Source organism: Zootoca vivipara, chromosome 10 (assembly GCF_963506605.1).
Source record: "Zootoca vivipara chromosome 10, rZooViv1.1, whole genome shotgun sequence".
NCBI classification, from domain to species: Eukaryota; Metazoa; Chordata; class Lepidosauria; order Squamata; family Lacertidae; genus Zootoca; species Zootoca vivipara.
The window spans coordinates 62303698-62320207 of NC_083285.1; the positions used below are offsets into that span (position 1 = coordinate 62303698).

General features: G+C 44.8%; 1 protein-coding gene across 11 annotated transcripts in view; it reads right to left on the reverse strand.

The window, feature by feature from the left end:
- Positions 1-16510, reverse strand: part of CELF2 (CUGBP Elav-like family member 2) — a 494364-nt gene that overhangs the window by 123088 nt on the left and 354766 nt on the right. For all 11 annotated transcript variants that reach the window (XM_060279201.1, XM_060279206.1, XM_060279205.1 and 8 more), the window contains one exon: positions 6598-6680. In XM_060279201.1, coding sequence (XP_060135184.1) covers positions 6598-6680 — 83 coding nt within the window. The remainder of the gene's footprint in view (positions 1-6597; positions 6681-16510) is intronic.

Genomic DNA, 16510 nt, shown 5'->3' on the forward strand with positions numbered 1-16510 from the left:
AATCCCGAGAACTGTAGTTTGCGCTGGGAACTGTAGCTCTGGGAGGGATAAACTACAGCTTCCCAAAACTCTTCAGTGAATATATTTTGCATTAAATGGATTGTGTTCATGCATCCACAGACTATTCTGAACAGATGCTTCCCTCAAATCAATTGCTATCCTAAAATCCATTAAAAAGAAAGAAAGAAAAGATCCATTTAACAGGAAGAAAGAAAAGAAAACAAACCACCAGTATTTTCTTTTGTTAATAAAATTGGCGCTTCTCTGTGTGTGTTAGAGAGGGGGGTTTACAGGTAGAAGGAGATTAAAATACAACCACCATGCTCATAATGACATCTGGCAGAAAGCAACTATTAATATTTTACAAGACATTAAGTTTCTGCGTGCTCCTTTTTTGCTGTTAAAGTTTTAAGAGCGTTCTGAACACCATATTTCTCAGTTATTACACCCTTAATTAAGCGGACACACACAAGGAATCCTCTAATGAAAATGGCTCTAGAAGAACCATCAGGCATCCTCAGCTGAGAGTGTATAGAGGACCCCAAATCAGAGCAAGGAATCACCAGAGTTAGTCTGCCAGAGGACGACCCGGTGCTAAAGCAATGCGGAATTTAACTGAGGATTAAACTTGGTTATTGGCACTATAAGCCCATAAAGCTAGGGCACTAACAGCCACTATCATGTTACATTTACTTAACATTAACTGCCCCAATGAATCCCAACGGAGCTTTTGAAAGCCAATCTGATAGGAAATAAAAAAGGTGCCGTATTATCCAAGATATTATCTTGCATATTGCATCTAAGGCAATAATATATTTTATTTTACTGGACCAATTTACGTTAATGGGACATTGAACTTCCGAGCATTACAGAGTTTTTGGGGCCCAGAGAACTGGCTGAGAATGTTGAATCTCAAAAGGGCTGGCGAAGGACAAGGGACTGGATCAGTGCCTAGAAAAGCGACTGTTGAGCCTGAGCTTTCTTTTGTTGATTTACTGTATTTATATTTATTCCAGGTATTGAAATGCCACTTAATACTCAAAATCTCCAAGCAGCGTACATCAATTTATTTAATGAAAAAATATACGCAAAGAACGAAATTCACCATGACGACTATTTCTTAAACTCGATGGGTAAGAATAATTTGTTCTTATTACAAATAAATAAATAGATAAAATAATATATTTATTACTTATTATATGAATAAGTTTTTCGGGCATGCTCTGGTCCATGGGGTCACGAAGAGTCGGACATGACTAAACGACTGAACAAACAAACAAAAAATATGAATAAGTACTGAATAATAATAATAATCTTATTTTCTGCACTTCCTTTAAAAAGCTCAGACCCAGCACTAATCCAACTATCCCTTCTCAGTTTCACAACTTCTTAGATTAATATAAATCGCTTCGGGATGCATCATGGGAAGTGATTCGTAAATGAAAATAAGTATAATTATAATGATATTAGCAATAATATTCACTTTCGCCCCAAAACTCCGCAGTGCTTGAAAGTTCCATGTTCCATTGGTGTAATTTGGCCCAGTAAAATAAAATACCAGATTTTAACAAAAATAAAACTAATAATAATAATAATAATAATAATAATAATAATAATAATATGACTTTATTTTATTGCTGCCTAGGCTATAAAGGTAAAGGGACCCCTGACCATTAGGCCCATCCTGGTTTCTGATTTGATCCCAGAACGTCCCACTTTTACTTAGAACACCCCTATTTTCATTTTAAAAAATGTTGGTGGGTATGGTAAAGGTAAAGGGACCCCTGACCATTGGGTCCAGTCGCGGACGATTCTGGGGTTGCGGTGCTCATCTCGCTTGACTGGCCGAGGGAGCCAGGATACAGCTTCCAAGTCATGTGGCCAGCATGACAAAGCCGCTTCTGGCGAACCGGAGCAGCACACGGAAACACCGTTTACCTTCCCACCGGAGCAGTACCTATTTATCTAATTGCACTTTGACGTGCTTTCGAACTGCTAGGTTGGCAGGAGCTGGGATCGAGCCACGGGAGCTCACCCCGTCACGGGGATTCGAACCGCCAACCTTCTGATCAGCAAGCCCTAGGTTCTGTGGTTTAACCCACAGCGCCACCCGTGTCTGCCTAGCCTATAAAAGAGAGTAAAAAATGGAGTGAGATGTGTGTGGGGGGGGGATTGAAATAAGCAAACAAATACTTCTAAATTAACCAGAAGTCAGCAGAGATGGTCCGAGTCTGCAGAAAGCTTTGCCTCCTGCCTCCTAATTTCATACTCTTTAGAAGACCCGATTTACAGGTTCCCATCTGGCCACTGAGTTGTTCATTGCCCATTGCCCATCAGGTGTCAGGATGGGAGAGCGAGGCTTGGGTTAGAGTACTCGCCCCTTCAGAACAAGGGGCCACACCTGTACAGCATCCCAGCTGTCTGTTAATAACAACTATCATCCTGACCCCTGATCTAGGACCAATCATGCCAACTGCATGCTGATATGGTTGATCCAAGGTGGGCTGTTTTTGTTTAGCCACACACAGATCCTGCTTGCATCCCAATCTGGAGGGCAATCTGTACCCAATCTGTTGCCTTGGCCGTATGCGATACACAGCCTTTGTAGGCCCTTTCTAGAAGTTTCGAACGGGAAGTACATCAAAACGCACCATTAACTTCTTATTAATTTCACAAGGCGCACATGCAAACCCGAAAAGACAATTTCCTTAAAATAGTGGTGCTGCAACTTTAAATTACAGAACTGGCTCGGTGTTTAATGAGAGATTTAGCACAGCAGGGTTTCTGTTAAATTAAGTTGTGCCTTCACATCACAGTGGGGAAACAGGTGTATATTGGTTTAGAATTATGGAAATGTTGACTAATTCCAAGGCTTGTAATCAAACAGCTAGGCACCCAAGCAATATTTTCTTCCAAGAGGTGGCATTAATCATGCATGCCTAGCAATGTTGTCTTCATGTCCACCAAAAAAAGCACTGAAACTCAAAAGGAACAAACAAGGTGCCAATGCGTTTGTGTTTGTGTTGAGGAGAGGGGCGGGCGGTTTTTCTGCTAGAGGCGCACACAAAATCAAAGCTGCAGATGCCCATTTCCTTTGAAACGGAGAATGCTACAAAACTAATTGGACCAGCAAGGCCTTACTGGATTTTAACTCTCAGTCAGCCCTGAACTAGGAGGTTTTTTTTCCACGAACACACAAACACACAAGTTCAACATATTCCGCTAACAGACCCTCCAAGTGCCCCCATTTTCCAGGGACAAGTCCTAGATCTACAGAAACGGTCCTGATTTCTGATTTCATCCCAGAACGTCCCACTTTTCCTTAGAACATCCCTATTTTCATTTTAAAAAATGTTGCCGGGGATGGTAAAGGTAAAGGGACCCCTGACCATTAGGTCCAGTCGCGGACGACTCTGGGGTTGTGGCCCTCATCTCACTTTACTGGCCGAGGGAGCCGGCGTACAGCTTCCGGGTCATGTGGCCAGCATGACTAAGCCGCTTCTGGTGAACCAGAGCAGCGCACGGAAACACCGTTTACCTTCCCGCCGGAACGGTACCTATTTATCTACTTGCACTTCGTGCTTTCGAACTGCTAGGTTGGCAGGAGCTGGGACTGAGCAACGGGAGCTCACCCCGTCACAGGGATTCAAACCGCCGACCTTCTGATCGGCAAGCCCCTATTTTCATCGGAGGGTATGGAGTTATGTGACCTCCGAGCCAAGGAGATCAGTAACTATACAACCTTTAGAAGATTTCTGAAGGCAGCCCTGTATAGGGAAGTTTGTTTAATGTTTATTACAGGCATCCCCAAACTTCGGCCCTCCAGATGTTTTGGACTGCAATTCCCATCTTCCCCGACCACTGGTCCTGTTAACTAGGGATCATGGTAGTTGTAGGCCAAAACATCTGGAAGGCTGCAGTTTGGGGATGCCTAGTTTATTACTTTTTGTAAATATGTTGGAAGTCGCCCAGAGTGGCTGGAGCGACCTAGTCAGATGGGCTGGGCGGGGTATCCTATATAATAAAGTCCAAGTGTCTCTGCGTCCAGTTTTCCCGTGTGTCCCTGGGTTACTGCGCATGGGCCCCAGGGACACAGGGATTGGACATCAGAGACTGGATGCACACACGCGCACGCTCTCCCCCCCACCTACCGTTTCCCTGCGGCTCCCAACCGCCGCTCCTGGCTGGACTGAGCGTTGGCGGGGGGGAGCGCGCACGTGTGTGCTTCCAGCAAGGACAGGTCCCGGGGTTCGGAGAAGCGCTGCGCAAGCACTTCTCCGAACCCCGGGATGCCTCCTTCCTGGCCGACAGCAAGGACAGGTCCCAGGGTTTGGAGAAGCGCTGCGCAAGCGCTTCTCCGAACCCCAGGATGCCTCCTTCCTGTCCGCGGCTTGGGGAGAGGAACGGAGGAGGAGAAAGCAGCGCTTTCTTCTCCTCCGTTCCTGTTCCCCTGCCGCCGACAACAAGGACAGGTCCCAGGGTTCGGAGAAGCGCTGCACAAGCACTTCTCCGAACCCCAGGATGTTCTAGCGCCCGTTATTGAACGGGCTGAAATACACTAGTAAATAATACAGTTGTTGTTGTTGTTGTTGAATAGGATATCCCTATTTTCATTGAAGAAATGTTGGAGGGTATGCACTAAGGAGTCACACATGCAGCCAGACAAACAAAACCTAAACTCAAAACCTTCAAATGCCTGTGGGGACCAGATGTCAAAACCACTCATGGCTCATCTGCAGCCGTCGAAAAATGTGAGCCACAGAAGATTGATCTGGCTTTCTGGTGGCGCTGGGAGAGAGAAAGGAACCCCTTCAATTTGTACACAGAATGGGGATACTGGCCAGTATCGACAGCAGCCTTGTTTTACAATGGAAATGGGCACAGAGGGACTGGTCTAAATTGCGGGTCTCGGGGGAGGGCAGGCAGGGGGAGGGAAATCAATAGGATTCATTCTGTACACTCTGGTAGAGCAAACTGAAGAAGTACAGTTTGGGGTGCGTGAGCCACATTTGACAGCAGGCAGTGCCTTTGGTGCTCAATCCTAAGAAACCAACTCTTTCTCTCTGCTCCAGAATTCCAGAGATAAAAGGGAAAGGGACATGTGTTTAACAATGCTATTTATGATCCTATCATTGATTTCATTGTCGGAGGATGCTTCCAGACAGATGTGTTGTTGGTTGTTGTTGTTATTTTTTGCTTATGCATGCAAGTAATTGGAATCAAAATGCCAGCCTGTATCCCTTGCTCCCAATTTAATCTGGATTTATACTTTTTGGGGGGAAATCCAATAAGTAAAAACAAAAAAATGCCAGCAACTCACGTGTGATATCTCAGTGATACATTTGCAAATTAAGTCTCTGTCTGATAGCACCCTAAGTCTCTACAACCCCGCAGACCACACATAGAGAGCTGCCTTATGCTAGGCCACACAGCCTGGTTCTGCATACTCTGACTGGCAGCAGCTCTCCAGGGTCTCTGGCACAAGGTGTTTCCCATCACCAGGCATTGAACTTCGAGGACATTCGGAATGCAAAACTTGTGCTCTACCGCTAAGCCATGGTTCGCTGGTGCTTACTGCCTGCAGTATTTATTTTGTCAAAGCATGGAATTGTGGGGTTGAAAGAGAGCCTGAGGGTCATCTAGTCCAGCCCCCTGGATTCAGAGTCTACCCACTGTTTGCTTGTTTGCTGCGAGGTATCATGTCCTGCCCTAAGTAAAAAGCACGTTCAATGCACATTTAAAGCACATGGAATTGTGTGCATAATAAATCCAGATAATCCACTGTCAGTGCCAGGGACGGACAGACGTGTGGCTCTCCAGATATCCTTGGCCTCCGAAAAACCAGCATGAGCGATGGTCAGGGCTGATGGGAGTTGCAGTCCAAGAACTTCTGGAGTGCCACAGTCTTCCCACCAACATTTCCAGCACTTTATTAGTAAACAAGTAGGCATTTTAACTGAAGTGTGAATGCATAGTTTTAACTGATTTTTATTTCTTGCATCACATCTTTGTAAAATGTGTTTCCACCCCTCGGCCCAGACACTTGAGGTCCAGCTCCGAGGGCCTTCTGGAAGTTCCCTCACTGCGATAAGTGAATTTACAGGGAACCAGGCAGAAGGCCTTCTTGGTGGTGGCGCCTGGCCTGTGGAACGCCCTCCCACCAGATGTCAAGGAAATAAACAACTACCTGACTTTTAGAAGGCATCAGAAGGCAGCCCTGTATCGGGAAGATTTTTATTGTTTGATGTTTTGTTGTGTTTTAATATATACTGGAAGCTGCCCAGATTGGCTGGGGCAACCTAGTCAGATGGGTTGTTTAGAGAAAAATAAGTAAATCCCCTGCTGGTTCGCATCTGCAACATTATGAACGGTTTTTAACCCTATTAGCAAGATCGTGAGTGGGCTGCCCAATGGGCACAGTTTGCAGACATTTAGCCATCAGCTTATTACCCTCCTGTGATAGTCGGAGGCATTTGGGGGTTGCCCAGAGCCTTTAAGTAGCACCTTCTCCAAGCAAAAAATATTTATTTCACTTCCACCATCCCTCCCGCCAACTGGCTTCCAGCTCCAAAAGTGAAAGGAAGTAAATGTACTCACCCCAGGTAAGGTTTTAATGTTGTGCAGTGCATTCTGTGCCTCAAGCGCAGCTTTTCTTGTATAAAACGTTACGAAACAACAACCTACAGAGAGAAATTGGAAAGCTTTCAGATATTACCTGGAATGGATTGCTCAGCTACAATAGAAAGACAGAGGGGGGCGATTTGGGGCTGGGGGTGTAGAGATGAATGAGAAACATGAATATACGAGGGCTTGGGAAGGTGACTTCTAATGAGCCAACATGAGTGGCATGAATCACAGGAATGCTTTATTGTTTAAAAAGTCAGGGAGAGAAATATTAAAAATCACCCCCTCTCACTTCACACAAGCACACCTACAGCTCCAGCAAGCTCTTACCGCTCGGAAATTACGTTAACCAAAAGTTCAGTCAGCGTCACAATGTAAACAGTGGGGTATGCTTGTTTTGTCGGCTGTTGTCACATGCCGCGAGTGCAGATTGGTTTAAAAAAATTTCAACAGCCAAAGCTAAGTTTCTTCCTGCCCTAAAAGCCATCGAGGGATTCCTCTGGCAAGCTGAGCCACAGAAAACAAGTTCACTACATTTATCCCCTACAAATATCCTCACACCTTCCTGTCAGCGTTCAAGAAGGTGTCAAGAAGCTGAGAATTGGGACAAGTTTGGGAGCTCATCTGAAGCCTCATCTGTGATGGGGATACCCCTGCCTGAAGCCCGTGAGAGCTGCTGCCAGTCAGTGTAGACCGTATTGAGAACAACAGTTTTTCTTTGTTTAAGGCAACTTCCTATGTTGTTCCTAACAGACAGTGGGATCTGCGGGGAAGAACTGATGCCCAGGGGAAGGATTAAATGTCCCCATGCCTGCTTGAAACACATCACAGATAACCCTCAGTTTTCCTCGTAACGTGTAGTCCCATCTTATAGGGACGCGGATGGTGTTGTGGTCTAAAACAGTGAGCCTCTTGGGTTGGCGATTGGCAGTTTGAATCCACACGACAGGGTGAGCTCCCGTTGCTCCATCCCAGCTCCTGCCTACCTAGCAGTTTGAAAGCATGCCAGCGCAAGTAGATAAATAGGTACCACTGCAGAGGGAATGTAAATGGCGTTTCTATGCGCTCTGGTTTGCATCACAGACAAGTGTTCCGTTGCACCAGAAGCGGTTTAGTCCTGCTGGCCACATGACCCAGAAAGCTGTCTGTGGACAAACGCCAGCTCCCTCGGCCTGAAAGCAAGATGAGCGCCGCAACCCCAATCGCCTTTGACCGGACTGAACTGCCCAGGGGTCCTTTACCTCGTCCCATCTTTATCTCACAGCTACCTTTCCAAGAGCAAGAGCTGTTCAACACTCGAACAGACTCCCATGAGATGTGGCGGACTCTCCTTCTTTGGAAGTTTTTAAGTACAGGTTGAATGGCCACCTGCCATGTACGCTCTAGTTGAGATTCCTGCATCACAGAGGGTTGTACTAGATGACCCTCAGGTCCCCTTCCAACTCTACAATTTTATGATTCTACCTTTCCTGTGGGCCCCAACTCAGCCATTGCCCCTCCCATGCTGAAACCAACGGACCGTTTTTCTCCTGCAATTTACCCAGGAAAGGTTTGCAATAAAGAAAGTAGCTACCAACAGTGTCTTCATAATGCAAACAGCAACAGCCATGTTTCTGCCACTGTAATACACGGAAAAGCATCATAGCGGCCTGGAAATGAGCTGAGCGGTGGCATTGCAGTTGTGCTGAACAGGGAACGTTGTCGAGGAGCTGTCAGGTGGAAGGCCTCTAAGTAACGGATGCAAACAGACTCACCCTTAAATTTTCACAGTTGACAAGACAGACCATTTGGCAATTATTTCAGCCCCTTTAAGAATCATTATCAGCATCAGTAAAGGATCATTAAATCAGTCAAAGATTGTATCTTCTGAATGGAGGTTTGCTATCTCTCTCTCTCTCTCTCTGCCTCTTAAGAGCCTTCTCCTTCTCAACTCTCCTTCTCTCTTCGATATCAATCTTTGCCATTTCACACGAATGGCAAATTTATACTGATGGGTACATGTGAGAAGACTCTTGGCACCAGACTCTAAATAATGTTTCTGAATGGTCAGATAACTATTTAACCAGATCCTGGGGAGTGTCAGCTTCCTACATACATGTGTGTGTATTCAGTGCTATTTTTCTAGAAAAAGAGGTGCTGGAACTCACCACAGACACCTCTTTTATTCTCTTATAATGACAATGGTGCCCACCTGAGAGGTGCCGAATTCAGTTTCTGCAAGTTCTGGCTGAAAAAAGCCCTGTATATATACAGTGGTGCCTCGCTAGACGAATGCCCTGTAAGATGAATTTTTCGCTTAACTAAGGGATTTTTCGAGCGGAGGTTGCCTCGCTAGACGAATCCGTTTTGTGAAAAATTTGTCTAGCGAATCACGGTTTCCCATAGGAATGCATTGAAATTCAATTAATGCGTTCCTATGGGCAAAAAATAAAAAATAAAATGCAATGCATTCCTATGGGATTCGCTGGACGAATTTTTCACAAAACGAATTGACGCACATTTGTCTTGCGAGGCACCACTGTACATACAGACACACACACACACAACTTGTGCCTGCAAACCTTTGTTTATGGTGTGCTTATAGCAATGATACTGGGCTTCAGGAACCCCCTTTTCAGTGTAAGGGCCACATCCTCAACTTCTGAGAGCCCTGTGAGTACCTTTCCACCCCAAAAGTGCAAAGTGTGAATGCAACAGGCTGAAGTTTGCAGAGGCAAGCTTGTGTTCCTCTTCCTTGCTTCTCAATTTTGTTATGTATGTGACACCCACAGCCAGAATTTTAATTGCAATGTATCGGAAAAATGAAATCACACCTACAAAATCAGAATGGCAAGTTAAACTGCAAATGGCAAAAATGACAGGGAGGGTAAGAGGGTATTCGACGCAAAAAGGAAGCCAATAATGGATTATAGTCAAGGAATATCTGAAAAATTACTGTGACAGCAAAAACCTCCTGGCAGATATTGAATGAGTCTTGCAATGTATAGATAATATATGTAAATTTAATGTTTCTATTTAATCTCTCTTTTTTTCTTTTTATTTCTTTTCCTTTTCCCAAAAGACATAAGAAAATAATATAATAATATGACACCGTGTAAAATATAACAAGTGTAATTTAGGGTTTTTTCTTTTTTAGAACAATCAGAAGTCTATTTTAGGTCTTTAAAAAAATTCTTGTATTTTTAATTTTTTTGCTCAAGGGGATGGGATACAAATTGTAACATAGTATATTGTTGTATAATTTTGTGAAATATGTTTAATAAAGATTGTTTGAAAAATAATAAACTAAACTAAACTCAAGCGATACCACATACCCAACAGATGCCCCAGTTCAGTTTCCTAACCAAATCAACCGACTATGATGGAAGGTTATAAAAAACAGCATCTCGGAGAGTGGAAAATTCATAAATGAGCAATACTATAAATATGAATGGCTAAATATAGCTCATCTATTTATAGGGATAGGCAAATGTCACTTTCAGATGTGTTTACTTGCAAGTCTGTTCTGTCCTGATTCCATAATAGTCTGCATTTCTATAAAAAAAAAAAAATCACATGGAAGGCAGGATTTAACCATATATTTGAATACGTTTTTTAAAAAATGTATTTTATCCGAAAACACACCGTTTAAAACTATTTTTTGATGCATTATGAGCTTGGGGCTGTGTCAGAATATTCAGGCAGCAGAAAACAAGGTGTATTGGTAAGATCTAGGCTGCCCATTTATTCTAGGAGGTGCAGGTGAGGTCAGCCTGTACTGGATACACGAAGATTGAATTCCTCTAGATCTCTGATAAAAAGCTGTACTTCACAAACACCCACACACATACACACTTGGGAGAGAGCTCTTGGATAATGGGCGCCCTTAGTTAATTAAACTATTAAAAGAAGCTTATCTGGGCTTCTTCTTCTTTTTAAGTGATGTCTGAACTGCTGACAACCTGTTCACTCAAGTTGGCCATGGCTTGACACAGTGCTGAAAATGCACAGGTAAATCAGTTTTGAGTGTGGCGCAATGGTTAGGGTGTTGGGCTAGAGCCTGGGAGACCAGGGTTCAAATCCCCACTCAGCCATGCAGCTCAATGGGCAACCTTAGGCAGGTCATAAGTCTCTCAGCTTAACCTTCCTCACAGGGTTGTGGTGAGGATAAAACGGAGAGAGGGAAAACCATGGAAGGAAGGTAGGATGACAACAACAACCGCCATGTTTCCCAATAAGAGCAAGGAACCAGAAACTGAGCTGATGCGCATGTCAAGAGCAGGGAGATCAGAACTGGAGGACAAGTCGGAGCCACGAAAGATTCATGTTTCCAAGCAAAGTCCCAACTTGAGCAGAAGGATTCTTCTCTAGCCCAACCAGGAGAAGAGACTTTATGGCCAGCCTGGCTGTCCCCAGAACATGGGAATTATCCTGTGCCTTGAACAGGAGAGGGCAGCCTCATTTCATGCATGCCGTGGTAGGGGGACACTGGTCACAGAGAAAAAAATGATCGTTTGGGGCGGGGGAGGGAGAAAGCAGATGGAATGATGGAATGAGAGTGAAGGTGGAAGCCCTTTACAAGAGATCAGTTCAGATCCCTGCTATGCAAGAGGTGAAGAGGAGGTAACAGAGAGAGAAGGGGTAGCAAAGAGGGAGAAATAAGGAGAAATAAGGAGGTGGTTCATCAGCCCCACCCACTGCTTTTTGTTGTTGTTGTTTAGTCGTTTAGTCGTGTCTGACTCTTCATGACCCCATGGACCAGAGCACGCCAGGCACTCCTGTCTTCCACTGCCTCCCGCAGTTTGGTCAAACTCATGTTCGTAGCTTCGAGAACACTGTCCAACCATCTCGTCCTCTGTCGTCCCCTTCTCCTTGTGCCCCCAATCTTTCCCAACATCAGGGTCTTTTCCAGGGAGTCTTCTCTTCTCATGAGGTGGCCAAAGTATTGGAGCCTCAGCTTCACGATCTGTCCTTCCAGTGAGCACTCAGGGCTGATTCCCTTCAGAATGGATAGGTTTGATCTTCTTGCAGTCAGTGGCACTCTCAAGAGTCTCCTCCAGCACCCTAATTCGAAAGCATCAATTCTTTGGCGATCAGCCTTCTTTATGGTCCAGCCAAATATTACCCTTGATGGAATGTGGCCCTTGACAGAAAAATGAAGGTGCCCGTCCCTGGTCTAGGGAATTGCTCCATGCTGTGACCATGAGGTCTCAGAACACAGCACAGCAGCTGGGCGCAGGCCCTGCGTTACCAGTTTGATCCCTGGCAGTGCATGACAATAACCAAGTGATGAATGATATGAACAAGGTCTAAGGAAAAAAAGGGGGGAATGGCAGGGGAAGCTTTTTAGTGGAAAGAGCTCTGTCAAGTTATAAGCATCAGCAGCTGCAAAATTTGCAGTCCAATCTTTCAACACCTGTCATTTTCAGCCCCCCTGAATGACTTTGGGGCTCTCCTAAGTTGTGAATAACACACACACACACACACACACACACACACACACACACACACACAAAACCTGCTTCTGGCATTGAAACCTTGACAACATGGGATAGGAGTAACAAGATCTTATCGCTGTGAATCTTCAAAGGCTACTGACAACTTTCAAAAGAAAAGTGTACAGAAGCTGCTTTTTTGCTTCTAGCCTAATAAACTCCTCCAAAATAGAAGAAAAAAGAAGAAGAAAGGTTCTAATGATTATCTGATGATTGAGCTCTCCCTATTCTTTTAGCAAGCACCCCCCCCCAACCCCAACCAGAATCCCAGTCGACAAATTCAATTCAAGATGCATTCGCATTCAGGACAGCAACACAGTCATCATGTTATGAATTGAAAATTCCTTTAAAGGCTGCCTTTGAATTCTAAGGGGCTGACAGATCAAGGAATGGATGGCCCTGGAAGGGTAAGTGAGTGAAGTTCTGCCTGTGCGCTCTCTCCCTCCCTCCCTGCATTCCTTTCTGTGAATGAAATTCCCCTTCGCATCCAGATTTGCAAGCAGAGCAGGTGCTGGCTTCACACAAGCCTGGAATCTCAAGTGAGGGGTGTTGGCAGCTTGTCATAGTTACTGAATCTGAGCAAGTTTTCAAGTCAAAACAGGGCTTGGGTCCAGATATCACGCACCTTTCCGCACCTCCTGCGCCATTTTAGATGCCACCCTTATGACGGAACGGGGTCGGCATTTATGGGGGGGGGGAGATATCTCATGCCACACAGCTGTTGACACATGAATACGTTTGCCAAGCACAAGCCATTTGGGACAGCTGCAAGGGGAGCGATCGATGCAGCCTTGCAGAAAACCGCAAGCTCGTCTTGCAGGCTGCAAGCCGGAATGTGAGATGTAAAGCAGGGAACCTGGCAGGGGCCCCCGCTGCCTTCCCCCAAGACCTCCGCTTTCATTTGCTAAAAAAGGAATTCAGGTATAAAAAGAACAGGCTTTTTCTTTCTTTCTTTTACACAGGAGCCACGGGGAGTAATATTCGGGACGTTTAATTTAGGAGCACGCTCAGGGAAATGGCATCCTGGGGAAACAGCTTTATGAAATAAATTGGGTTGCAATTAGCAGAGACTTTTGCATGGTGTTTGAATTCTTCGACAGTGTTTCTCAAATGGTGGGCCTGGACCCACAACCTCATAGGCCAGCCTGGCCCCCTAACCATGCCATAATTTTGGGACTGGGCCAATGCCCACACCAGAAAACTCCTGCATGCTGAGTAAAGGTTGTTGGAAGACAGAAAGGTTTGTGGGCAGGCAGAAAAGAGGGCAATGGGAAATTAGAGAGCAATCAAAAGATTAGTATTTATTATCATCAGTGACTTTTTTCTGGGGGGGGCGGAGGGGTACGCACACCCCTAAACATTTTGTGAATCTCTACATTTGGCCTCATTGAGGGGCAGTATTTCAATATGAGTAGGAAAATGAGAGTACCCCTAAACATTTTTTTTGAAGAAAAAAGCACCAATTATCATCATTATAATTAAATGGAAAATAGAATGGATGTGAGTATGACAAGAAAGCTATTACAGAAAGAAGAAGGGAATGCAAAAAGAGAGGAAGGAAGGAAGGAAGGAAGGAAGGAAGGAAGGAAGGAAGGAAGGAAGGAAGGAAGGAAGGAAGGAAACGAAGTGGAAGTTTTCTCTGGGAGTGGGGAATAAGTTGAATGTGAAAGGAGAACAGCAGACAAAATTACAGAAGATGAATAAAGGTACTTTGAGAGGCATGTGGAGGTGGGAAGGGGGAAATAGCCGAGAAAAGGTTTTCTCCTATTAGAGCCCATAGATCAGCAATCCTGCTGAACATGGGGAGGTTGAGTCACAATACCTCCAGGGACAAAAATGTAGTAACTCAGGGAAGGCTGATCTCTGGAGCTCCTTGCCATGAGGACAACTCTGGGGCAAAGAATTTAACAGTTCCCAAGGGAGGATTAGGTATCAGTAGAATATGATGTCAGCAATTGCCTGTAATTATGCCAAACGATGCCTCTACCTGCCACTAGTAATTTTCAGCCATCTCAAGTGAGCCTCAGGGGTAGAAAGTTTGAAAGCCCCTGCCCCAAAATAAGAGGTCCACATTCAAGCCTGATGGGAAACCACACCTTGTGATTTTAAAGGCCTTGTAGATGCTACTGAGATACTAAAAGGTAAGATACAGTATTAAGAAGGGGACACAGATTTGCATCAAATTTGCATTGATAATTTATATGTATAGATGCAAGTTTGGAAATGGTTACTATGAGTTAGACAGTTACATTAGCAGAACCCACTGCATCAGGCCAATGTCTCTTCCAGTCCGCCATCTTGTTCCTAGTTAATGGCCTAGAAATGAGTGAATCTTGGGAGCTAATAGTTAGGAGACTATTATCTTGTAGCTGGAGGTCTCTTGAGTGCTTTGAAGGAAATAGCCGCCAGAGAAATACAGAAAGATTGGAAGCCACATTATGCTGAATCAGACATGCATAATTTTATTGGACACCTTTCCACAGTTCAAATCATGCTCTGGTTGCCTTACAACATGGGAACAAAATACATGACTACAACATAACAAAAGTAGTCATGAGCAATAAATTAAACATTAAAAAAAATCCAAAACCAAACTGAATAATTTCCACATAAATCACAACAAAATATAAAATAAAGATACAAAAAAATCCAACAACCCTTCCCCCAACAAAAAAACAACAATCCTAAACGATGCCTCAGCCCGAGAATCTGTTCAGGGTTGTGGAATTTGCAGCCCTCTAGATGCCATGGGACTCCCATTAGACCCTGCCAGAATAGTCAGTGGCCAGGGGCGACAGGAGTTGGGGTCCGGCAACCTCTGGAGGGCCACAGGTTCACTACACCTGAGCTAGACACTGTGCAAAAATGGTCCCTTCTAGCTGTCTGGTGTCATGCCATTTCAAGGCCGGGGATGGGGGAGAAAGTCAATTCAGTTCTCATTTACAGTGAAACTTATCAAATTTGCACTTTCTTAAACAATACGACCATATGGACCATATATGGACCATAAAGAAGGCTGATTGCCAAAGAATTGATGCTTTTGAATTAGGGTGCTGGAGGAGACTCTTGAGAGTCCCATGGACTGCAAGAAGATCAAACCTATCCATTCTGAAGGAAATCAGCCCCGAGTGCTCACTGGAAGGACAGATCCTGAAGCTGAGGCTCCAATACTTTGGTCACCTCATGAGAGGAGAAGACTCCCTGGAAAAGACCCTGATGTTGGGAAAGATGGAGGGCACTAGGAGAAGGGGACAACAGAAGACAAGATGGTTGGACAGTGTTCTCAAAGCTACCAACATGAGTTTGACCAAACTGCGGGAGGTAGTGGAAGACAGGAGTGCCTGGCGTGCTATGGTCCATAGGGTCACAAAGAGTCGGACACGACTAAACAACAACAAAACAACACGAGAACTGAAACACAGCCACCCTTTGAAATTCACACTTATCTGAATTTTGTGATGCAGCCAATGTTTACAAAAGTGAATATATTTGGAGAAAGTGTACATTGAAATGCATATATTAGTGAAAACGGCATGCAAAAATGCATTATATCAGAAGAAACTGCTTGCAGTAAAACGCTGAAGAATTATTCGTAAGATTTTTTTTAGAAAAACACAAAATTCACAAATTGCTGCAGAAATGCGGAGAACCGAATTTAAGATCGGGAAAAATGATAAAGTGGGAGGCACTGACATGGACAGGTCCTTCCACCTCAATTTGGGACACAGCTACTCAAAGTGCCTCACCTCTTCTTCTTTCCACACTGAGTTGGGAACATAGGAAGCTGCCTTATACTGAGCCAGAGCCTTACCCCACCTAGGTCAGCCCTGTCTATCCCTGCCCTACCTGCGGGCTCCGGGGATTGAACCTGAGGCCTTCTGCCTGCAAAGCAGAATCCCTACCACTGAGCTACTGGCCTTCCCAATCGTGAGCAAGCACCTTCCCCTCTGCACAACAGCAAACAGCAGGGAACCTCCAGTTCGTAGGAGTAGACAACTAAATTTGCGGCACTCCCATTTTGCTCTGCATTCTGGTTATGTCTGCATTTCTGTTAATTGGCCAGAACTTGCTGTTTCCTGTCAGCCTTTGGTTGCGCGAGGGAGCGCCTTCAAAGAAGCCTCGCTCTGTCATCCTCATACCCTTGCGAATACAAGCGCTCGCTATAAACACCCTCTCTGTCTCGTAAATTGAGGTCTCTTTTCTACCTCCCACCCCCCTTTGACCTAGATTGAATCTGCTGCATTTTCAAGCCTTTTGGGAAAGCAGCTAAGGACTAATGCATGCCGGTTCCATGTGCCACAACACTTCCTTATCCATTATTATGTAAATTTTGACTAAAGTGCTACACGTAGATGTGGGGAGGGGGCAGGAGAATATCAAGGACAAAATTGCTGGAATCTGTTCCCCCCCCA